General features: G+C 36.3%; 2 protein-coding genes across 2 annotated transcripts; one reads left to right on the forward strand and one right to left on the reverse strand.

Moving 5' to 3' along the window:
• The first annotated feature begins 2,624 nt into the window (after positions 1–2,624).
• LOC141441549 (uncharacterized) lies at positions 2,625–21,633 on the forward strand. Its single transcript, XM_074106317.1, has 10 exons — positions 2,625–2,785; positions 5,008–5,139; positions 6,864–6,999; positions 8,445–8,545; positions 12,041–12,109; positions 13,538–13,589; positions 15,920–16,104; positions 17,029–17,186; positions 18,748–18,873; positions 21,449–21,633. Coding segments are annotated over exons 1-10 (1,110 nt in total). The 5' UTR covers positions 2,625–2,784; the 3' UTR covers positions 21,599–21,633.
• A 215-nt stretch (positions 21,634–21,848) lies between these two features.
• Positions 21,849–26,276, reverse strand: LOC141441548 (uncharacterized). The gene is made up of 2 exons (XM_074106316.1): positions 24,771–26,276; positions 21,849–24,376 (listed from the first exon to the last, which is right to left on the reverse strand). The coding sequence occupies exons 1-2, from the start codon at positions 26,137–26,139 to the stop codon at positions 24,351–24,353; spliced, it is 1,395 nt and encodes a 464-aa protein (XP_073962417.1). The 5' UTR covers positions 26,140–26,276; the 3' UTR covers positions 21,849–24,350.
• Positions 26,277–26,570: the final 294 nt, after the last annotated feature.

The following is a 26,570-nucleotide window of genomic DNA, read 5'->3' on the forward strand; positions in this document are numbered from 1 at the left end:
CTGTTTTACTGTACTTAAATAATTAATTATCTTTACTCTTGATTATCTTACAGTAAAAGTTAGGCCACTAGTGTCTTTAAGATATTAACTTAATTTGACCTGTAGATTGTCTCCTTAAGGTTACCGAAATAACACGGTGTATACTAGGTTGATTCCTAAAAGCTGGCGAGGATCTTGTATGATACTGTTATACATACATATTTTCCATAGACATGTTACGCCAGCTCTTGTCATTTTACCTATACTTCATTTACCTTTTTACCTATGTATAAGCATAATCCGCGAGATTTCGGGGTGGGTTGCTAGTTAAAAATGATTTTTACTCTGCACGTACTACGTAGGTATATTTCCAAAAAGCATTCATAAATTTACCTAAATAATAACTTATTTGATGACTTCAGAAGTATAACGTATTCAAATGAGGTTGTAATCATTTCACCCAGAGTATGGGTGCTACGTCAGAATACGGACGTCCGGGTTGCGGTAGGCATGGCGGGGACGGCTGCGAGCGCTTATTTCACGAGCGATAAAGACAGCAATATCCCAAACGAATACCTAGAGAGACTTCTCTTAAGGAAAGTAGTGCCTCAATATTAGTAATTAAAAATTAAGTTTAGTGCATATAATACAAACGTAAAATAAGATCTGTTGATACTGACCGGCCCATGAAACACACTTCTGCAAATATTGTAAGCCTCTTGTATATCCAAATAAATCTGAAAAAAAAAACTTTTTCTGCTCACGTAATTCAGCTAAATTATTTCTGATTGCGTATGATTCTTCTCAGAATATGTCATCAAAAAATCATTCATTTCCAACTTCCACGACCTTAGTGAATGTGTCAAAAATATGATCGTCCGTATTACAAATAATATATTTGCATCAAAGTATAACGCCGAAAATAATGTTAATAATGCACGAATAATATACATTTCATTATTACAAAACCCAAGAGTAACAATAGCAAAATGTAAAAAAAATAGTATGAACACCGACATCCTGTTCCCTAATTTATTGAATCAGGCGTTACTTTGCGGAGGTCCATATCAATGAACTAAAATAATTTCCTTGCTCACCCGCGACCTTACGATAGCTAAGCTTATGCAAAATATGCGTGTTCATGCAGTTCCTCCACCTCCACACTGTAAGAACACACACAAATCACACAAACCCATCTATCACCACCACCACACTACACTGACGCGTTTCGAACTCAAACAGAGCTCATCTTCAGAGTGACACAACCGTACACCATGCTACCAGTTGTTGTTTCAGTCTAACAACTACTTACATTGATAAATATATAACTTAATTAAATACATATTAAATGGCTAATTTAACAGGCCTCTTAGAAGCCTAGTTTGATTTAGAGACAATAATAAAATTAGTTACGATGTTAGCTGCTTAGAGAGTCACAAAGAAACGTTCTTGTTTACGTTTGACTTTCTTTTCGAACTCAATCTAACTAAGAACCGTAGATTGCTTTGGTAGGCATTTCATCTACAAATACATTATTAAATTACAAAAGTTTATAAAATGATAAATGCTAAGGCAAGCAGTTTATCATTATACTGATGACCTCATGTATGTCAACTTTAATAACAGTTACCTCCAAAATAATGGCTAGTTACATCGGGAAAAACCCAATAAGTAAACTACAATAAACAGGATAAAACCGGGCAAAGCGTGTCGGACACGCCCAAGATAGGGTTCCGTAGCCATTACGAAAAAAATCAAGTAATATTATGTGCGTTATAACACAGTTAAAACACTTACTACTAGGTAGGTTCATATGTATAATACATGCATAATATAGTAGAGAAACACTGATCATTTTAGAGGTTTCTAATGTGATGTCGTCAATAAACACATTTTTTTGCGCTTACATTGCAAACGCTGGCTGAACTCTACGAGATAGATCAAAAATATGTTCTACAATATTAAAGAATACTATATAATATAATAAATGCAAAAGATTGTGGTTATGTGTTTGTATGTTTGTCCGCCTTTCACGTCGAATCGGAACGACGGATCGACGTGATTTTTGGCATTGAGTTTATGGGCCCGAAACTGACATAGGCTACTTTTTATCCCGGAAAAATGCACGGTTCCCGAGGGAACAACGCGCGATAATCGAATGCCACGCGGGCGGAGCTAAATACAAAATTTTTTTAATGCACACCACTAATCAGTTCAAAAATTTATGCTACGCTATGCCTTTATTATGGTATGGTATTTATATTATTGCATTCGAATGTACCATCAGCCAAATATGTGGTCTACCACCCTAAAGTTGATAATCGTTTGCATGTCATGAAACAATAATGGCAATAGACGTGTCTGTCAACTTGAAAGTTCGACTTTAGCGACATACCTATTCATTTGATAGGAACTTGTTTAAAAATTGATAGACCACTTATTTGGCTGGTGGTACCTTGGCCCCGGATAAACGTATTAATCAAAATTTAACTCAGCGACCTACGAGATACCGTTTATGCTTACTGCAAAATATTTAGACAAACTTTTTTTAACGCCAACCTATGTATATTATATATATACTATAGTACAAACATTGATAACATTTTGACCCTCAAATCAATCTGTTTTTAAAGTTGTGTCGGATCCGTCCTATGTTTAGTCGTTTGCGCAGACCGACTCAGGAAAGCGGAGTGTTATTGAAGCAGATCCAAGTCATCCATTCAGAGCACATAAAGTTGTAGCTTTGGTTTAAAAATATTCATAAATAAGTGAAGTAGTCAAACTTTAGTGTTCCAGTATTGAACAAGTAAGTAAGCAACTAGAAAAAAGGAAAGAAAGAAAATATATTTATTCACAACACAAGATACAACAATAGTATTAAGTACAAATAGACAACACGAAGGATAGTATGTGTCATTGCGGTTGTGAATCGGACACTGGCTCAGCATAATGCTGAAGCGTTAATAATAAACACCCCAGCGCTGATCTTCAGCCAGCACCGTTGGTGACCCTCGAACCGCTACAAAGATATACTATACAGTTTTATTACTATACATAAGACTACATAAATTGATAATTTGTAAACTATGAAACATATTATTTATTTTATGGCTTTGAAAGACGTTAACATTAGTACATAAACATAATTATTATAACTATTATACACTCACTTGCCAAATATACAACACTGTTAGGTACTCGGGCTAAAAGGAAACATCAAATTAACAACCGAAACAAAAAATAAGTTTTGTTTAATTTAATGGTGCTGGAAGGAAGAGGAATTATACTTAGCTTTCGAAATGCCGACAAATAGCCTTTAAGCTTTCGCCCAAAGGTGTACCTGCTAGTACACCTTGATCAACTTGCTCATAGCTGATGAATACTTTATTGAAATAACAGAAAACGAAAGGGCAGGCGAGCTGGCAAAGAAAGCAGCAATTGGGAAAATAGTGTAGGAAATAGAGGTAGTGGACCCCACAGTAATTCCTCTGCCAGAAAAAAACTTTACAGTATGATAAAGTATCAATAAATAAAAAGTATTGTATAAACTTCCAAAGAATAATAATAATAGGATTTAAGTAAACACCTAAAGTCTTAAATCGTTAATATCTTTTTACGGAAAAATGCTCCGTTCAAACTTTCTTCACCGGACATATTCATGTAACGTATTGCAACAATATATGAAATATCAAAAAAAAATCCCAGCAGTAATACCGATGTTAATAATATATAATTTTTTGGCGTGTCTTGGACCGGAAAATTGCACCGTCTAATTATTTCACTGGAATGCCATTTTATTGCCGTTTCATACCTACAAAATGAAAATTAAAAAAAATTACCATGTAATTATACTATTTTCAGAAATTGCCTTTTTACTCGCTGTGGAAAATATCTCAATCCATTTCATTTATTGAATTAAGTTCACGGTTTTCTTTCCATTCAACTATAAAAACATCCAAAAAAATAACGAGCGTATAAAAAACTAAACATATCGGGAGCAGTCTGTAGGGAGCGGGGTGTACAAGCGGGATTATTTTTTGGATATTTTGGATCTAAGTGTATACGTGATTACTTAGTATATATTTAAAAATAAATCAGGCTGAGAAATTTTCCACTCTCAGTTTTTAATAGTTCTACATAAATTTGTGTACGCATTTTTTTTGGATTTTCTTACCCACTACTTACGTCAAATTATATTCTAAGATCATTATAAGAAGAAAATAAATGTCAGAGCAATTTTCCGATGAAAATGAGTGTCAAAAAAAGTAATTATCATTAAAAAAAACTCATGTTTGACAAGTTTTCGATTTTTTTCTAGTATCACATACTGATTCTTCACTGCTACTCAATTAATTGAACAATCAATCGTCACAAAATTAATCACGATTAATTTAAATCGTAACTAAATCAATCGAAAGTCTTACGACTAAGATTAGTCAATCGTCATTTTTATAAGTTAATCGTGATTGAATAGGTTAAATCTCAATCGTTAATCGTTAGTCGATTACGATTATATTTTGCACATCTCTGGTCCTGAGACTGTTGACCGTTCAAGTTACTTAAAAGAATTCTAGACCACTAGACTTTTTGTTACCCGACTGCCCGAAGGAGGGTTTTGTTTTTTATTTTTAACCGATGAAAAAAAAAACGGTGGAGGTTCTCAAGCCGACGCGTATGTTATATATAACCTTATTTACTTTTTTTATTTAACCTTAATCTAGGTACCAGTTTGAAGTCAGTACCTCAGCACTGGCCAGCAGAAGTGGGCCTTTAGTCGTCTACCATATAAGCTCTATCACTCCTCCTGGCTCCTGCTGAGGCACCAATTTCAAACTGGTACTTAGACTAAGGTTAAATAAAAAAAGGTTTATTATTTTTTGCTTTTCAGTTTTTCGACGGATTTTTTTTGATAAAAAGTTTTTATTTTATTAAATTTAGTTTTTAGTATTTTAGTTATTAGTTATTCTACAAACGTAACTCTTGGCCTGACTTGATTGGATTGAAATGTATCCCTCTCTTCTCTTTCAGTGATGAAGAACTTCCTCATCATCTTTATTGGGTTATGCGTGACAGTAACCGCCGCGCCACAGTCTGCGGTCTCAAATCATTATAATTATGATAATGATGATAATGATGGTAATTTCAATCTCAACCCAGCGAGTAAGTGTTTAAAAATCTTCAAAATGTTTGTTTCTAATGTGCTACTATAGTAAAAGAAAATAAGGACCACTTGATTATATAGTTATAAGTGAGTTTAAAGCCTAAAGTTACCTACGGTTCTAAAGTATAGTAGAAAAGGTACCTTATCGCCATTATATGCTTAAACATGCTTCGCTCTTGTCATTTCTACTTCTAGCTACCTCCATCTATCGTTAGACTGCTCGCACTAACACTTATATCCCACAAAAAATCATTGAACTACAAAGCACAAAGTTACAGATAAAAGATTCGCTTAAAGTTGTAGCGACATACATACTGAAAGAAAGAAATAAAGAAAATACATTCACAACACAAGACACCACAATAGCTGAGCGCCATATAGTGTGAGCTAACTTTGGGGGCGGCAGACGTGAGCTTGTCTTCGGAATCTAAAAGCTTAATGGTTACTTGATATGCAATGTAAATTTCAGTTTTTTTTATTTTATTTATGACGGTGGAAGTAGTCTACACTTCCACTGAAAGTAGATAATAGTTAGTGTTTCGTTTTGTAACTAAGGGACCCCATACATCCCTGTATTATTATTATTATTATTTTTTTATTTTTTTTATTTAATTGTATACTGTATTTTTTAAGTATTTTATTTGTAATTATTTTATGTTGAAAAAATGACTTTCTGCCAAGTTTCTTGCGGCGCATTCTTCTTGGCAATGATGGTCTTGCCGAAAGCGCTGGTAGTTTAAAAAATGACGTGTAAAAGTGCCCATTGCGGCCTATTTACTGAACAAATGATTTGAATTTTGAATAGTAGGTATTAAGTACAAATAGACAACACGAAGGATAGTATGTGTCATTGCGTTTGTGAATCGGACACTGGCTCAGCATAATGCTGAAGCGTTAATAATAAACATCCCAGCGCTGATTTTCAGCCAGCACCATTGGCGACCCTCGAACCGCTACAAAGATGATCACACAGTCACAGTATAATTTGATTGGTTAGTAGCGACATCTCTTGTCTGGGTGAGCGGTTAGTTCCGAAAGAATGTTGTCTCTCGATGAGAGCGAAACATAGATGTCGCTAGTGCTGCTGCTTAAGTAGCGTAGTAGAAAAAAAAGCAACCTGAAGCCTTAGTCCCATTCACAAAATACTTTTCTCGATCGCGTTCGCGTTAACATCTCAATTTGTATGGAAACACGGACAGCGCCTCTAGCGGAAAGTTTGCGCAACAACTTTTTTGAGTGTAGGTTTGCTACGTAAACTATTTCGTCTGCGTATCGTAACGAAAACGGTTGACGACGTCAACGCCGCACCGTGGACATGTGGCGGCTACGTATCGACGATCGAACGCTAAATTTACGTCTTCGAATTGTAAACGAAAGTTTTGTGAAAACGCCACACTAGAGGCACTGAGATATGTGTGCATAGGAGAAATTCGTGTCTGTACTCCTGTCCAGTGGTAGTGTAGGGGTATGGCACGCGGCACGGAATGCTGAGGACCTGGGTTCGATTCCCAGCGCTGGTCTCTTTATCTGGTTTTTCTGTGCATCCATGTCTCAGTTTGTATTTTCGATACTACACAGGTGACAGTCAATTTAAATTTTAATTAACTTTCCATTTGTATTTGTGTTTTCTCGTGTACCTGATTTTTGTATCGTTTACTAATTTGTGGTGTAGGTGTACAATGACGAGTCATTGTATTGTATTGCATTTTATTGTAATTTTCAGAAGAACGGGCTTGTCTTGTCCAGGTCGCCGGAAAAGATACCGTAGAAGGTGTCTGTGTTGATGAAGGCACCTGCTTGATGAATAAAACGATTGCTATATATGGAGATATCGAGCCAAATGCTGAACTAAGAACGAGGTATAGGACTAGCTTTGTATACATTTATGTAAGATGGCCGATAATGTTGGATGGCAAATGGCTTTTGGCTGGGATCGCGGGTCGGCTTGCGCAGCGTAGGACGTCCACCAACGAAATGGACGGATGACCTGGTTAAAGCCCCGCTAATCCTGCCGTGAAGCGGCAGTGCTTGCACTGTTGTGTTTCGGCGTGGAGAGTAAGACCGCCGGTGAAATTACTGGCACTTGAGGTATCCCATCTTAGGCCTCTAGGTTGGCAACGCATCTGCAATACCCCTGGTGTTGCAGATGTTTATGGGCGGTGGTGATCTCTTACCATCAGGAGACCCACTTGCTCGTTTGCCATCCAGTCAAATAAAAAAAAAAAAAAAAGCTGCGGGTTCAGCGTGGATGGAGGCCGCTTCCACCCGAAGAATGGAGGTTTAGTGGGAAGGCCCTGGGAGGCCTATGTCGAACAGTGGACCTCCTACGGCTGGTATGATGATGATAATGATACTGGTGATGTCGAATCATTCGACCTATTCCTTCAAAGGGCCATTCTAGACCCTATTTGCAAATTTTTTGCCCAGTCAACCAACGTTCGAAATTCAGTTAGTGTGTTCCCAGGACAGGCGAAAAAACGGACAATGAACGAAGGTATTACCTTAGTGGGTAAACCAAACGATTCATATCGCTCCCCTACAATTTGTGATAACGTAGATTATTCTTTTAGCCGACTACATTTTGCTAATATCTATTTCATGTTTGAGAAAAAAGCCGTTGTGGTCAAGTTGTTTTCAGAATCAGAATCAGAATCGTTTATTTGCTAGAATACAGTATAAATGGTGTAACAGTCTTCTTGTCCATTGTATCCAGCCTGCATGCAAGCGTGCAAATTATTAACACATTAAATTTTAACATTTTAATTATTATTGTTAAAAATATATTATTCGTTTGTACAGATCTAATGTCCACTAATAGTCATTCACAAATGAAATATACTTGCCATAAATACATGAAGTCCATTAAAATTAGCTGAAATAAACATCACCCGTGATTTGCCAAGTATTCTTTTACACTGTAAAAATGTTGTAGCCAATTTGATAGCCAGTTTGATCTATTACCTGCAGGGGGACGTGGGTTCGATTCGAACCCAGGCGCGTACCTCTAAGTTTTTCGGAGTTTATGTGCGAGATTATATCTACCACGTGTTTTACGGTGAAGGAAAACATCGTGAGAAAACCTGCATACATCAGCGAAGAAATTTAATGGTGTGTGTGTGTGTGTGTGAAATTCCCAATCCGCATTGGGCCCGCGAGGGGACTACATCGCAAGCCCTTTCGTTCTGTGAGGAGGCCTGTGCATTGGGACGTACGTAGGCTTAGATGATGATGATGATTAACACCGTTTAACTTAATTATCTAAAGGCGCTGATAAGCATATCACCATGCCATGACTTTGTTTCAGCTTCTATACTTGCGGAGGCTTACAGTGGTGCTGCATCGATCCAGTAGCTAACAAGTCCACGACCACAGAAGCACCACTTACCCCGACGACACCTCCACCAAGTAAGTACAGTCAACTTCATTCAAATGTTGTTACGTTAGCATTGTCATTGGACCACGCAAAGCGGTTTCCTTTATATCTACTAGCTTTTTCCCGCGGCTTCGCCCGCGTGGAATTCGGTTATCGCGCGCTGTTCCTCGGGAACTGTGCATTTTTCCGGGATAAAAAGTAGCATATGGTCTCTCTGCCCCATAAACTATCTCTATGCCAAAAATCACGTGGTTCCGTCGCTCCCTTTTGACACACACACTTTCGCATTTATAATATTAAGTATGGATGCTAACTGTCTGTTTTCCTTGACAATTTCTGCCAAATCTTATATATTTCTGGACTGCCTTATCGGTTATTCAAAACCGATGGCCATCGATGTGTCTATCAACGTCACAGAATAAGTTATAGTACAAGAAACGTGTCAACGTGTTAATTAATTCTCACCCAATTTACAGTTTTTTAAGGGAGGTTAAAGCAACGTATTTTTAACCGTCGACGCAAAAAGAGGGGTGTTATAAGTTTGACCGCTATGTGTGTCTGTCTGTCTATATGTGGCACCGTAGCTCTTAAACGGGTGGGCCGATTTGAATGTGGTTTTATTTTGAAAGCAAGTTTTCTAGCAATGGTTCTTAGACCTGCTTTATCAAAATCGGTTCAGCCGTTTTTGAGATATTGAACTTTGAAGTGACAAAGGCGGGGTTTTCACAACTTTTTGTTGGTTAGGTTATTGTAACTTAACCATGACATTGATTTAATTATTAAAATAATATTTAGACTGTTCACTTTCTGACAAAATTATAATTGCCAGCAATTTAGGTACCATCAGCCAAATATGTGGTCTATAAAACAATGTTTTATAACAAGCAAACGATTATCAACATCAGGGTGGTAGACCACATATTTGGCTGATGGTACCTACAGCAAAGTAAATCGACAAGTAATAATCAAAGTATCTGTCGGCTGTCATTTACACTTACGACTTGTCAATTTACTTTGTTGTACATTGCTGGCAATTATATTTTTTTTAGAAAAATAACAGTTTGAATTTTAGTTTATTAATAATAAGCATAATAAGCCGTGGTGGCCGAGTGGTTAGACCTATGGCCTCTCAAGTAGAGGATCGTGGGTTCAAACCCCGGCTCGCACCTCTGAGTTTTACGGAACTCATGTACGAAATTACATTTGAAATTTACCACGAGCTTTACGGTGAAGGAAAACATCGTGAGGAAACCTGCACAAACCTGCGAAGCAATTCAATGGTGTGTGTGAAGTTCCCAATCCGCACTGGGCCCGCGTGGGAACTACGGCCCAAGCCCTCTCATTCTGAGAGGAGGCCTGTGCCCAGCAGTGGGATGTATATAGGCTGGGATTATTATTATTATTAATAATAAGCATTAAATATACAAGGTGTTAATGAATTAACTGATAACCAGAAAGTAGTTTGCTCAGAATCGAGAGTAGAATCGATTACACTATGTTTTAAATCAGGTTGTGTTTGTGTTTTTAAATCCCTATTTTATTGTGCCCAGTCTGAAAGTTCCGACTGCAACAGGCGCCAATTAAATATATTAGGGAGGTTGCACACTGTTTCAATAATTTAATACTGGCCGTTTTGCTGTCACTGTGTAATTTAATACTGGTCGTTTTGCTGTCACTGTGTAATTTAATACTGGCCGTTTTGCTGTCACTGTGTAATTTAATACTGGCCGTTTTGCTGTCACTGTGTAATTTAATACTGGCCGTTTTGCTGTCACTGTGTAATTTAATACTGGGCGTTTTGCTGTCACTGTGTAATTTAATACTGGCCGTTTTGCTGTCACTGTGTAATTTAATACTGGCCGTTTTGCTGTCACTGTGTAATTTAATACTGGCCGTTTTGCTGTCACTGTGTGATTTTCTTCTAAAAACGTCAAAGCGCAACTAACAAATACAAATCATGAGTGTAGAGTTAGAAATTAAGTAGAATTACTGACTTAAAAAACACACCAAAATCTTTTAAAATAATGAAGATATTCAAAAATAAATACAATCAACTTACTTAAAATGAAGAAATATTTTTGGGGTTTCTGAGGTTTTTAGTTATTTAATTAACACCTTGTATACAGAAAGCAATCATTACAACAATAATCATAATATAGGTAATAATAATAAATAGCAAGTTTATTAATTAAATTAAGTTACAGAAATACGTCACTTTAACCTCCATTAAAAAAGCCTGTCTGCCTGTAACACACTGTATACTGTTTGAAATTGGCGTGCATTGGGTCGATTCCAGAGAAGGCAGTTAGTACTTTGTGCCGCCAAGCACGCCATCCGAGCCAAATTGCATAACAAATTACAGGAGAACCTGTTTCGAATTGTAATAGTTTTTTTTTATTGTCCATTTTCTATGTCCCACTGCTGGGCATCCTCTCCCTCGGATTTCCAATTGTTTTATTGCTTTTTTATTATTTCATTCAATTTTAACATTTTGTGACATTTAATTGTTTTCTAGTTTAATATTTTGTGTATTCTTGACAATTTCGCTATAAATTCTCGTAACTTGTCACTTGATGTACAAATTATGATGAAATTTTATACTGAATGAATAAATAATCTAATCTAATCTAATCAAGCTAAAATAAATAGTATTAGCGATTTTGTATTGAAATACACTAATTTGCTTGTAATTTGTTGTACAATTGGACCCAGCACTAGAACTACCTACCCTGTTCCTTACTCAATGCACGCCATAGAGTGCAAGGAATATAAAATACACTCAGCGGCACAAAATTTTAGGCTCACCCTTCATACAAAATTACCGATTCTGCATACATTTGAGGGCCAGATTCTTTTGCCGCTCAGTATATATATTGTAAAGAAAAATATATTTACAAAAGCAAACAACCCAACTGCACCAATTTTCTTTTTATATTAACTAAAAAGGAAAAAACAAGTCTAGTACAGATTAATTGAACGTATTTCACTTTCTTTCTCAACTATCTTACAGGTTGGCACGTATGGATTGAATGAGTGAATGAAAGAAAGTAATGAATAAAAATGAAAGTATCTGTGTGTTACCTATTTGAATACACTTCACACAATGTGAAAATGACCTGCATCTGTCATTTTCCTACAAAAATTATATTTACATTCAATATCCATTCGTGACAGCTCTTGTAAATTAATCTGTACTTACCACTACCATGAGTTTACAGGTGACCGTACCTACTCGATAGCGACGGCGTAAATTATTTGTATGGAGAATTGTACAACGCCTCTACAAATAATTTACGCCGTCGCTATCGAGTACGGTCACTGTAAACTCATGGTAGTGGTACTGTACTGCAGATTACTTAAGGTAATTGAGAAAGATACGATGTAAAAACATTATTCAGTTGATTCCACTTATAGTCTAGAACTGTGTTCAGTATCTCAAAACTCAACAGTTCGGACCCTTTACGGGAAATTATTGAGCCAGGTAGTCACAAATTTGAATGGTTTAAAAAGTGCATTATCCTTGGCAGGTATTGAGCTGACCACTGATGAGTCAACTCGTCGGTTTGGTGAGCCTGCTCCGAGTGTACCACGAAAGAGTAAGTTCAAGAACATCTACGCTTCATCATCCTCTCATCATTAGGGCCCGGAATTTTGCGTGCGGCTATTGACAGATTGTAGGGAGAGAGCACCACATTTTATCGATGTTGTCGACAAATTTATGTTTTTATGAACAAAACCTCAAACTTTCCGATGATACGTACTTTTTTCAGCGGTCAATGATGAAAAAAGTTTGAAATATCGGAAAGTTTAATCCGTTTAAATTGCTTTAGTGAAGTTACTATAATTACGAATTATACCTTTATATTTCATAACTTAAGAAAACATCCTTCAGAGATCATTTAACGTTAGGTAGCCTGATTGCCTACCCTTTGATAAAATGTAATTTTGTATTCCTACAGTTCTTACCATAGCCAATATAAAGTATTTTATAATAATATTGCAAGCAAAAATATATTTACAGTTAAGTATGTATTAAAGTTACAACATAAATTAATAAAAAATATCGATTTATCGAGAACATCGATAAAAAGCGGTGCTCTCTCCCTGCAATCTGTCAATAGCCGCACGCAAAATTCCGGGCCCTACTCATCATGTACTTAAACTTCAAACCATAATTCGTAAGACTAGATTGACAATTCATTGTGGGGTGTAGTTAATGTACCTACGACTTGTTAACGCACGCTCAATTAATGCACGGCCTGATAATCCGTGCTTATGTACATTTGTTTTTCGTATACACCGAATATTAATAAATTTAGTAGAAAATAGCTTAATTTGGTCTCGCTCGGATCGCACGTTGTGGTCACAATTGGACCTAACATAACCTAACATAAATCTATGGTCATCTGAAATGATTCACGGATCGGAACGCATGCTCTTGAATCGCTCTCACAGAAATCGTATCAAAAATCGATTTTAAATTTGCATTTATTTTGTCAATTTTAATATTACATCTGATCACACATTGGATTTAATTGTTGGAGCCTCATAGCAAACCATTTAGTCGAATCAACACGGAATATCGATATCGGCTACAACACTATTTATCAAACCCTGGTAACCCTTTAGCTGTCATTGAATTGTCAATCTAGTCTCCCGAATTATGGTTTCAAGTTGTTTACTACATTGATTTAACGGTTAAATTTTATACCCTCGTATGTTGGAACTAAAAAAAATACTGAATTCTAGTCTCATCTGTTTTAATAAGCACAAATTTTAAGAAAAAATACAAAAGATATCATTAAATTTGGCACATATCTGTGCCAAGACGTTCTAGGGGTTACGTTGTAGTTCTCCATGTATACATGCAACAGGACTTTGTATTTTTAATTAAACAATGATGCGTTTTCGTGACCAGTTTATATCTCGTGTGATTTTATATTTTAAAGCAAAACCAAAATGTTTCTTGTAGCATGTTTATTGTAATAATGCCTCATATTAATTATATTTTTTTATTACATCAGGCTGCAGAACTGCACTGAAAGACTCGTGTCCATGGTGTGTTGCTTTATACAGGCAAGTAACTGTGCATTTTAAACTACAAAGTAATCCTCAGTGGTGACCCCTTTTGCTTATTTATTATTTTTGTTTTGCTATTCCATTAAAATAGAAATATTTTTTTCTTATAGATTTTGCTATCAGAGCTGCCTTATAAATCCAAATTTCAAGTTTCTAGGACAATTGGAAGTTCTTTATAGATTTTTTAGGTTTCCGTGCCCAAATTGTAAAAGTGGAAACCCTATTACTAAGACTTCGCTGTCCGTCCGTCCGTCTGTCCAGGTTATCTCAGGAACCGTGATAGATAAACGGTTGAAATTTTCACAGATTATGTAGGTATATAGCTGTGGCCGCTATAACAACAAATTAATAGTAAAAACAGAATAAAATAAATATTTCAGGGGAGCTCCCATACAACAAACGTGTTTTTTTGCCGTTTTTCGCTAATGTATTTTGTATAGATGGTACGGAACCCTTCGTGCGCGAGACCGACTTGCATTTGGCCGGTTTTTTTTCGGTTTAGCAGTATGGAAACACCTTTTTTAATTGACTGTCTCTTAGTGCGTTGCGAGTGCGTTGACTTTGAAGTGTGATTTTTTCATTGCTTCAAGGGATAGATCTGAGTATTTGATATTGGAAAGAAAGAAAGAAAATACGTTTTCTCCAACTTGCTCGGAATCTCATTCGTGTTGGAAAAATCGACCGGGAAGTCCATCGTTGTACGCGTTGATGCAATATATTTTTTTTAAAGTGCCATTACTTCCCGGACATGTCCAGGAAGTGTTTATTATTTTGCAGGATTTTTACTTTTAATTTCATTCAAGACCGGAAGTTCACCAACAGAATAGCCACGTACAAAAACCGAGATTAAAAAAAAACTTTGTTTTCTGCGTTTAGCCAATGCCAATAAAATAATGATTGTGTTCAAATCATAATAAGGTGAATTAAAACTTAATTATCTTCTCGGACTGCTAAATATTTTGTAACAAAGGTATGTTTCTTAATGTTGTGCGTTTAGGAATTGCCGCTTTAACTACAAGTCAAATTGTATAATACTTATTTATATTTACGAATCCTATAAGTTTTCTTTTCATTTATTTTGAATACTATATTGTATGTGGAACCAAATATACGATTCGGACCCAAATCTTTAATATCGAAATTGAGGCGAAATTATCGAAATCGAAATAAACATAAATTGTGTCGAATAAATATAACGTTTTCGTTTTATTTCCTCGCATATTTAAAGAAAAGCAGTATACAGGCCTCGGCGGGAAAAGTCATTTCGTGGATTCGTATCTATTGAAGGACAAGGCGTATACATACTCATCCACGAAATGACTTTTCCCGCCCTCTGCATAAAAACAAACAACATTAATTACAGCTTTCTAAAGCAATCCTGGACCTGCATAAGAATTTTAGTTAGCTCGTTGCACTCATGATAGTGATCGCTCATTTCAAGTGCTTATATATGTCGGCGGCCGATCTTAAAATCCGCCAGATCACGAAATTTCTAAGCATATCGTGAAATGGCGCCATTTCATGATATGCCTAAAAGCAGGCCAGGCATATCACGATGTGCCTGAGAAACAATACGGCAGATCGATTAGAGCAACGCATTCGTCGATATTCCTAGCTGTATACCGGGCACATCGTGATATGCCGAAACAATTAAAAATTTAGGTACTACGAGCGAAGCGAGGAGTGGTTAGTATGAATGGAGACCACAACACGCCGAGCGAGCGAAGCTAGCGTGCCGCGGGAGCGGCCGGCGAAGTACCAGAACCGACATGGCGGCGTTTCATGATTTGCCTAGGAATTTCATGATCTGCCTAAACGACACTAGGCAAATCGTTAAACGACGAGTTTTGAACGATATGGCGGATGTCCCTTAGCCAATTCATGAAATGGTGCCATTTCACGATATGCCTAGGAGTTTCGTGATCTGGTGGATTTTACGATCGGCCGCCGACGTATTATATAACCCGCTTCACTATACGCCGCTCGTCTCCGACAGTTGCTTTCCTTGTGCATGAGCAAGTGACTGTCCATGGCTGCTTTTATTTAGTCAGTCCATTCTTACGGGCAACCTTCCGCGCATCCGAGTGTCTTCTACACGATTCTAAATCACCAGCCGCTGTATGGAATACCAGTCAGGATATGTGCCAAAAAAAAAAAGATTCGGACCAGTACAATGGATAAAAAGCGGCATTAAGTCCAACTCCCGCAGAATGGACACATTAATACGGATCTCCGTCCATGCCACGCTTAAGCAATCTTTTAACCTTACTTACTGACTCACTCATTTACTAATAGTAAAGGCAGCTGATATTTTTGTAACGTTACAGAATTAATCCGCGCACCAATGCGGACGAGTTGTTCTGCAGTGGCGCCGTTATTGGCTCCCGATTTGTACTGACCACAGCAAAGTGTGCGCTGGCGCATCGGCGGTCAGACTTGTGGGTGCAGCTCCCGGGCGACTCCAGACAGTACCCCGTTAACACCACCGTGAGGCATAATAAGTTCCATTCAGGTGAGTTTATTGTCAATATATATAAATAATATTGGTATATATATGAAATTCATAGTCCTGACTGACTGATTAATAATCAACGCACAGCTCAAACAGCTGAAGCTAAAGACTTGAAATTTGGCACACATTCATATACCTTCAGTGCTATAGAGGCATAGGATTTTTCTAAATTCCTACGGGATTGGGAATTAACGAGATTTATATTTTCACTTAATAATGGCCCTATTTTGTAAGATGTCGCTAGTGCTGCTGCTTAAGTAGCATAGTAGAAATAAGCAACCTGAGATATGTATGCATAGGGAAAAATTCGTGTCTAGCACGGATTGCTGAGGACCTGGGTTCGATTCCCAGTGCTGGTCTCTTTTTCTGGTTTTTCTGTGCATCCATGTCTCAGTTTGTATTTTCGATATGGTTTTACGGAATACCCGTAAAAGTAACAAATTTGAGTTGAAATAAAAAATACAAAAAAACTCCAAAAAACCAATCATCGCTTATCGTGATCATTTAAAGACACGCGAGCATTCTTTTTTGGCTTTGACGATTCCCGTTGGCCATCTAAATATTTCTACGGTCTTCTTCATCAGGTTCACTTCACTAAATGATACTTTCTGAAAGTAAATGCTTGACTTGGTGTTAAAAATGTCAAAATCGCTATAGATGTGCTTATAAAATTTGAGGATTGCCCTCAATTTCCCAAGGATCCCATCGTCAGATCCCGACTTGGTGACAATGGGACTAATTTGGAAGTATGTTATTATAAACAATTAAAAATCTGTCTACAATTGGTGAGTAATCGCGTAAACAAACATACAAAAAAAACCAGTCGAATTAAGAACCTCCTCCTTTTTTTGAAGCCTGTTAAAAATAGATAAGGTATCTTTAATTATTTAAATTAAATTAGCATTAATCCCATTTTCATTCCAGGAACTCAAGCATACGACGTAGCATTCCTCCTGCTGAATGAAGATGTCGAATGGCCCGAAGGGAAACAAGAGAATCTAGGGGCCTGTCTTGGACTCAAAACTCCTTTAGAAGGCGACTGCGTAGCCATAACCTTTGACGATTCTGACCAACTCAAGTTTGTAAGTTAACTTGAGATTTAAGGGAAATTAATTAGCACATTATGAATGTTAGATGCAATTTACCCATTGGGTGTTCATTTTTAACAACATAAATTAATATTATACACGTATGATTAGACAAAGTCGACGGAGCTCTGCTTCACGAAACTCTTGTTCTGAGTAATTTAAGGCAGTTTGCATCTCGTTAAAGTAGGTACCTAACCTAACCAATTCTTTTAGGTCTTCCATTGGACCTAATTATGTAAAATAATATTATTGCCCCAGAACGCTATATCAAATGTTTGTACAGGCATTTCGATCATAATACAAAATATCATTACTCCGTTATGAACGTTTATGAAAGCTTAAGAGACCATTATAATTATGTATGTTGATGATATGATGATATCGAAAATACAAACTGAAACATGGATGCAAAGAAAAACCAGAAAAAGAGACCAGCGCTCCAGCAGAGTCCAGTAGTGGTGTAGGGGTATGGCACGCAGCACGGAATGCTGAGCTGGGTTCGATTCCCTGCGCTGGTCTCGTTTCCTGGTTTTTCTATGCATCCATGTTTCAGTTTGTATTTTCGATATGGATTTCACGGGATGGCCGTAAAAGTAACAAATTTGGAGTTGAATTAAAAAATACAAAAAGACTACAAAAAATCAATCATGATTATGATGATGTTAGCCGCGACGTATATTTCCAAGAAGTTCCTATACTGATTGAACGGCACTCATTTATATTACCATTATTATTATTGTGTAATATTGTGGAATAATCTTGAACTATGAGCCCGCTTACCTTTCAATACTACCCCACCCCATACATGCAGTAATACTGTAAACACAATAAAGAGATCTCACTCCGGAGGCGGTGAAATTATGAGTTCGTTCCTTGCCTCAGAGCATAAAATAGAAGCCCCGCCATAGCGGGGCTCCGTCGACTTTCTGGGGGGCCACTTTTGTCTTGATACACAACACAGAAGAAACTATAGTTTGTTCCTTACCTTATGCTCCTCAGATTATCATTAACCGTTTTGTTTTTCATGTTTAATTAAAAAAGATTTAGTCGCTTATTACATCAATTCTAACACAGGTATAAAAATATTGGCCATAATATAAAATTTGACCTACCACTATTAATTTTTTGATGACAATATAAATAAATTTGTTGTTCATTTATGGTAGATTCAGTCATAATTTCCATATACTAACTTATAAAAATAGAGGTGATAATATTAAATTAGAGTCTGTTAAGATTGTTAATTAGATGTAATATAATAAAGGCACTTATTAGAAGCTAAACATTTGTAGACATATTACAAATTTAGTTGCTATATACCTAATAATCGTCATGCTGATTCATTAAAACGTAGCTTGGAATACACAATATACGGTCGCTTAAAAAGTATAATTAGTCGCGAATTTATTAATTTAGTAGACAAATAATTAAATTTCAAGGCAGAAATGACAGATCAAAGAAGCTGCGTTAATTATAATTAATGTAGCCCGATGACTAGAACATTGTATTATCGTCTCGAATATTTACAAGTAATCAAAGCTTTCATTACTTACAGACTCCCTTGACAGTTACAACGAGGAGCTGTTCACAGCAAGGCTCGACTGACGACGCTGCTTGTGGCCGCGCCTTCAGTGGGGGCTGTTCTGTTGCTCCAGGGTCACCAGTTATGTGCCCATCCGGAGTAAGTTTGACTATCTCCAGCTTAACACTTTCTGACAAATTAAAATTTTTGGTCTCAACATAAAAAAGAGTGCATAAAAATCAGAATAAGCTAGGTATTGATTCATACTGGTTTGACTGCAAAGAGAGGTTTTATGTGAAACTAAATTATGATGGCTAAAAAATTTTATATTTTGGTAGGTAGTTTTGTTCAAAACAAAATCAAAATTGTATGAATCAATCATATTTCATTTTGTAGCTTAGGTTTTAATAAAGTAATGGCAATAAAAAACAAAAATTGTAAAAAAAAAACAAGTCTCGCAACTCAGTTCTCCTACCGTAAAAAGTTGTGAGATCCATGTAATACCAAGTCGGTTAATTTATTAAGTCCCTTAAGTAGGTCCTTCTATCTTAGGTTATTTATTACACAACTACCCCTTACCATAATTACTTCTTACATTAAACCTAACAACATCTTATAGTGACAATATCAATATAAAAATCTTTTATGTTTTAAATTAATAAATTGACTAGGCCATCGCGTGAAAACACGATGTATCTCACTAGTAATACATACATATTAAAATAGATTGTTTAGTGCGATTGTCAAGCCAATCTTTTTAATTAAAACATAAAAAAGATCTTTTATATTGATGTAGTCACTATAAGATATTGTTAGGTTTACTAATTACGTAATAAATAACCTAAGACAAAAGGACGAGGGGGGAAGGAGGTAGGGACTGAATTAAATTAACCGACTTGATATTACCTACATAACATGGATCTCACTACTTTTTACGGTAGGAGAACTGAGTTGCGAGACTTGTTTTTTTTTACAATTTTATTTTTTATTGGCAACTCATTTCTTTTTGTGGATAGTCTTACTTCTTCATACAACTTCACGAGACATGTCTCATTCTTGCTTTTTCATTCCGTTGATCATTTTACATTAAAAATTAAAAGAAAAAAAAAATATTTATTTTCAACTTTTGTTTTAAAACTAGTGTTGAATCCTCCTTTTAAGTGAAGCATTTGTATTAGGAGGGATTCGCTCTTTCATACAAGTTGTTACAAAGCATTTTAATAAAATAACCTACACAGTTTACATATTAAGTAACAAACAAAATTGTTTACATGATGATGATGATGACCTATTTACACCTGTTATTCCATTATATTATACAACGAGTATACAGGTACACTGATTCATTCACTGCAAATGTAATTTGTAACCCTATACATTTATATGGGATTACAAAGTTATTTGTTCAATTGGTGTATTTACAAAACTGGACCGACATTGCAAAATATTTCAGTTTTTCCTAGATTTGTACACTAAACTCTTGTATTCTTAATTTGAAGCTTCTTTATCTACTAGAAGTGTCTTGTCAGTCAGTCAGTCAGTAAGTGACAAAATTAAGAAACTTTGACTAGTTATAATTCTTAAACTACTAGTTCAAATTGAATGAAATTATTATTATACATGTTTATACTACAATGCCTGCATGGTTACATAAAATTCAGGCTTCTAAGTTTATCCACGACGAAGTTATAGGGGGTCGAAAATGGCCTGAACTGTTTCGAGAAAAGCATGGTGCGGCCATGCCGCTTTTTGTTCGACTTGGCGGGGGCACTGCCGTGCCCCCAAATAAGACGATTATAGGGCATTTTTTAAAGTCTAATACTGATCAAGTCAGGACATCAAATATTAATGAGTAGAAAAATAATTACTTCAATGATAATGCTTGCTTCAGAATAACTGAATTTGTGTAGTGATGAAACGTCGGCCACTCAGTTTGGTAAAGTCTTCCGCTAACACTAACTTCACCAGCAATATACCTCCTGCACTTTGTTTTGTTCGAATAGACGGAAACGGCATCACATTTAACCGTCAGTTAACACTACTCAATAGATGGTGAAACAGCGCCTAAATCTTATTTCAAACATAAAAAAAAATTACAAAGTTTATTTTTAATCAAGATCAGGATTAAATGATATTGTATCGGATAACTCACGTCTTAAATCGAGTTTAGCTCGTAAGTTTCGGGCTATTTCGTAGCCCTTCTTCACAGGAGCACGCGACTCGGTGGCTGCCGCAACACGCTCACTACGCGCCACCGCTCTGCTCGCGCGACTGTCCGACGAAACTAACACCGGTGCACAACTACCCGCATTTTTATCGTCATTTTTATTGTCACTGTCTAATGTAGGGTAGCACACAACATTAACAACATCGCTCGTAAAGGCACGTTGACACCAACCGATGTCGCAGCACGAGTATTTAATACTGTTTTTCAACTTAGGGGTACCGACCAACCACAATCCCGGTTAAAATTCCGATGACGACTAATCTCAACAACTACTAATATCATTTATTATGATATAAGTAGTCTCACAGTAGTTACATGTTCAAGATCAGGTTTGTTTGAAATTCAATCACGTGGTAAACGATGATAAACTAAGACCCGAAAACGAATACGGTACCTACACATTTATCTCGACAAATTCGAATTTAAATACGTTTATTTGTCAAACATGTGAAAGCAGACAAATTCCAAGGTTTCTTTCTTAATTCAGTCTTTATTATTTCATTTCAGTCTGATGATTTGATCATTGCGGGTCTCGTCAGACAGGTGTGCAAGCAGGACGCCACCCTGCTCGGCTCTCTGATGCCATCAGCGGAGTGGATCACCGATCAACTGACCAACCTCACACTAGCTACCAGCCAATACACATATAAACTGTAGACCAATAATCACAAGAATAAAAATGTTCTCATTGTCACACGCTTTTTATTTTTGATCTACAAGATTTATTAAAATTAAAAGTTTTCGATGCGCCAGACGCGATTCGAACACTACGCTTCGAGTAGGTACCTATGCTAATAAGTAATAACTGCATCACGTCTTCGCCAAGAAACCCATCCGAAAACATTAATCGCTTGCTTACCTATGTGTTTCAGGATGTATTCATGAATTAAAACAGTAATTTAGTTAAAGAACATGCTTTTTACTTCTCATTGAAATTATACATCTCTACATACATCTAGACCACTATATAGGTAATGACACTGACAGCGCGCCAAACAGGTTACGTTCGGAAACATCCCTCTTTCTTTAGAAAAGCTCATACTACCCTAGGACATGTCATAGTCGTTGAAACGGGCAGGTCTACATCCTACCCTGGTGCTACGTCGTGGCTCTGGAAGGACGTTACCAGCCATTGCTTCTTGGTATTGTTGAGCTCTTTGATTTTCCGGTCTGAGCTCATCTTGTTCTGCTGAAAATATAAGTTCTGTACCTGTATGGTAAGGCTGAGATGGCGACCACTCTGTTGTTTGTCTTGGGACATTCACTTCTGTAGGTACCATCTTGTGTATAGAGGAAACACCTTCAGGACAAGGTCTTATGTGAATCCTGTTTCGCCTGTATTCTTTGCCATTTGCAGATACGACATATGACCTATCATTCAGAACCTCAGTAACTTTTGCAGGTACCCATTTTCCATTCCATTCTGGATTTAATCTAACAGCCACATTTTGACCTATTCTAAGCATGGCAGTGTCCTTTGCTCTTTGGTCATAGTTTACCTTATATTTTTCTTTTCGTTCCTTAATAGTTTTAGGTACATTTGCAATAAGTTTGGGTATTAAATGTTTTAGCAGACAGGGTAGACCAGTTCTCGTTCTTCTGGAAAATAGTTTCTGTACTGGACTTGTCAAATCATCTTCTTTGGGTACATTCCTCAGATGTAATAATGAATACCATAAGTCGCTTTTAGTCTCCAAGCTCTGTATTACTATTCGTTTTGCTATTTTAACAGTTATTTCTGCTTTGCCATTTGACTGTGGATAGTGCGGTGATGATGTAATGTGTTCAAAATTCCAGCTCACAGAAAATTTCTTGAAATCTTCATTAACAAAATTTGTGGCATTGTCGGTACAAACTCTTTGGGGAATACCATGTCTCGAAAAATTTTTTTTACATATATCAACAATTTCTAATGCTGTAAGTGACTTTAATTTGTCTAATTCGAAATAGTCTGAATAGTGATCAACTGTTACTAAATATTTTGCTTGGCTCACCGTAAACACATCCATTGACACATATTGGAATGGATATCTAGGCACATCATGAGGTTTTAGAGGCAATTTTTGCTGTGCTGTGGAATTTGTAACACAAAATCTACATTTTGCCACAAAGTTTTTTATATCATTTGACATGCCCGGCCAAAACATATTTGTCCTTGCTAGCCTCAAGGTAGCTATAATGCCATTATGACTTGCATGTACCTTTATCATTAACTCTTCTCTTATTGACACTGGTATAAGTACTTGGTCTTTTCTTAGTATGAGGCCATCTATAGTTGATAATTCATGCCTGAATTTATGATATATCCTTATCTCAGATGGCATGTCAGATATATAATTAGGGAAACCTTTTATGATATATACCATTATTTTCTGTAGATTGGAATCATTTTGTGTTTCTGTTTTAATCCTCTCAATAAGTTTGTCTGAAATTTTTAAATATTTAACTGCTGAAATCTTGTTTATAATCTTAAAAATTTTCTTTTCATTAAACTTTCTTTCCTTTTTTAAAATGTCCTCATCCTCTTCTACTGGAGCTCGTGATAATGTATCTGCTACTATGTTATCTTTGCCTTGTATATACTGTAATTCAATATTATATTTTTGTACTGTAAGTAGCATCATCTGTAACCTTTTTGGTGCCTCTGTGAGTGGTTTATTTAGAATGTTAATCAGTGGTTTATGGTCTGTTTTAATGATTATTCTTGGGTTACCAACTATATATTGATTAAATCTTGTGCATGCAAACACTACTGCAAGCATCTCTTTTTCAATTTGAGCATATTTTTTTTGTGTGGATGTGAGACAGCGGGATGCAAAAGATATTATCCGATCATTTTGATATAAAGCAGCTCCCAAACCAAATTCACTTGCATCACATTCAATAACAACATCTTTGTTCAATTCAAAGTATTTTAGTGTAGGTAAATCTGATATAATCCTTTTTAAATTATTAAATTCTTTTTCTTCTTTGTCTGTCCATTTAAAAATTACATCCTTTCTAGTAAGTTGCCTTAGGTGATGTGCCTCATAACTCAGATTATTTATAAATTTACTGAGATAACTCACCATACCTAAAAATCTCAACACATCTTTGTTAGAGGTTGGTGTTGGCATATTTTTAATAGCATGTACCTTTGATTTATCTACTTGAAGACCATCCTTTGTTAAATAATGTCCATAGTACTTGACAGAAGTCTGAAGAAAGTTGGCTTTATTTATATTTAACTTACAATTGATTTCTCGGAGTCTAATGAATAATTTTTCCAGTTTATTATTATGGTCTTTTGTTGCTTCTTCTAAATTATCACCAACACCATATATCAAAATATCATCTGCTATTATTTCAATCCCTGTAAGACCATGCAGCAAGCTGGTAAGTTTCTGTTGAAAAATCTCCGGCGATGATGTTAATCCAAACGGAAGACGCAACCATCTGTAACGGCCAAAAGGGGTCCAAAATGTAGTTAATTTGCTACTATTCTCATCCAGACTGATTTGCCAAAAGCCTTTCTTTGCATCTACGGTACTAAAAACCTTAGCTTTGCTCAACTCAGGCAACATCTCATCCAGAGTAGTGAACTGATAGTTTGGTCTTTTCAGAGCTTTGTTTAGAGGAATAGGATCTAAACATATTCTAAATTTAGAATCTTTTTTAACAATCAAAATGTTGTTTACCCAGTCTGTATGACACAATTCTCTAACAATAATTTTATCTTTTTCTAACTGTTCTAATTCAGACTTCAGTTTATCTCGAAGAGCCATAGGAATCCTCCTGGGTGGTTGTATTTTTGGTGGAATAGTATTATCAAACTCTAAAGTAACCTCACCTGGAAGACAGCCATATCCCTCAAAAACATCTTGATATTTCCGGACCAATTTTTGGCATTGTTCATTATTTATCTCCGGGCTGGATATAGTGTTGCAATATTTTATTAATCCAAGAGCCAAGCATGCATTTTCTGACAATAAGGGTTTGTGGTCCACATCTACTATGTGAAATTTTATAGAATACTTCTTGTGGTTACTGACACATTCAAAAATTTTAGTTCCATAATCTGTTATTTCAGAATTATTAAAACAGCGCAGCTTATGTATTGATGGTTCTAAGTTAGTCAGCTCATTACATCCTGTTATTGTTTTATAATAGTTTACACCCATTGTACATACTTGTGAGCCAGTATCCAGAATGCAATATGCTTTCACCATCTTGTTTTCTATGTTAAACAGCAAGGGCACCTCCCTATGGCCAGATCTCTTATTTATTTTTATTTCTGATATGTAAACATCATCATCTGATACATCAGATGGTGTTTGCTCACTGACCTCACGGACATATTTTTTCTTACAAACTTTTGCCAAGTGATTCCATCCCTTGCACTTTTCACACCTCTTTTTATATGCTGGACATATATTTTTGTTAAATATGTGCTTGTTGCCACAAAACTTACATGTTCTTAGCTCTTTCTGGTAAGTCTTTTGTTCATTTATTTTATTAATTGATTTTTCTTCTGATTCCTCAGTTTTCTGGAGCTCTGTCAGTTGCTTGCTGGCCGTTTCCGCTGACCTGCAGATATTTACAGCCTCCTCCAGATCCAGATCTGCTCTTCGTAGTAATTCTTTCTTTGTGTCTCCATTGATAATGCCCACTACTATTCTGTCTCTTAAAATTTCCTTTTCCATAGTACCATATTGGCATGGTTTTACCAGTTTTTTTAATGATAATAGATATTCAGAGAAATCTTCTCCTTGAAGCTGTGTTCTCGCATTAAATAAATATCTGGAGTATATTAAATTTGTCTCTTTGCTTATGAACTCTTCTATTTTCTTAAAGATAAGCACTTCGTCTTTTTTATCTTCTTCAGTCAGACCAAACTCCATGTATTTTTTCATAGCCGCAGAGCCTAAAGCACTGATTAGTAGGCCGGCTTTTATTTCTGCCTTTGCTGGTGGCCATTTGTCAATTCCAGAGGCCAAACAGTAATTCTGCCAGCCGTTCTTGAAAAATTCTAAGTTTTCATGCTGATCGCCAGATTCGACTTGTAAAGGCTGTGGCCATGGGACATTGACCCTGCTTGCACTGGAGTCTCCCGTGTTAGTAACAACTTGTTGTTGTAACAATGTGATCTGACTTTGCATTGTCGCGAGCAATTTTGTTTGTTGCTCAAGTAAGAGCGCGAATTTCTCATCAGCACTCATTTTTTCACTTTATTTTGGTCACTGCAGCACTTCTGACACCATGTTTCAGGATGTATTCATGAATTAAAACAGTAATTTAGTTAAAGAACATGCTTTTTACTTCTCATTGAAATTATACATCTCTACATACATCTAGACCACTATATAGGTAATGACACTGACAGCGCGCCAAACAGGTTACGTTCGGAAACACTATGGTTGGATCTCAGTCCTATATACTCGTATTTATTGGATAGAGAAAAAGGATGGAGTAACTCGGGCAGCGATCTTTTGGCTTTTTCATGATTTTATTAAAAGAGGGCTTTTTAGGTTTTAGGAGCCAAAATGGCAAAAACGGAACACCTATAGTTTCGCCATGTCTGTCTATCTGTCTGTCCGTCCGTCCGCGGCTTTGCTCAGGGACTATCAATGTTAGAAAGCTGTAATTTTAC

This window comes from Choristoneura fumiferana, chromosome 24, assembly GCF_025370935.1.
Source record: "Choristoneura fumiferana chromosome 24, NRCan_CFum_1, whole genome shotgun sequence".
Lineage (NCBI taxonomy): Eukaryota > Metazoa > Arthropoda > Insecta > Lepidoptera > Tortricidae > Choristoneura > Choristoneura fumiferana.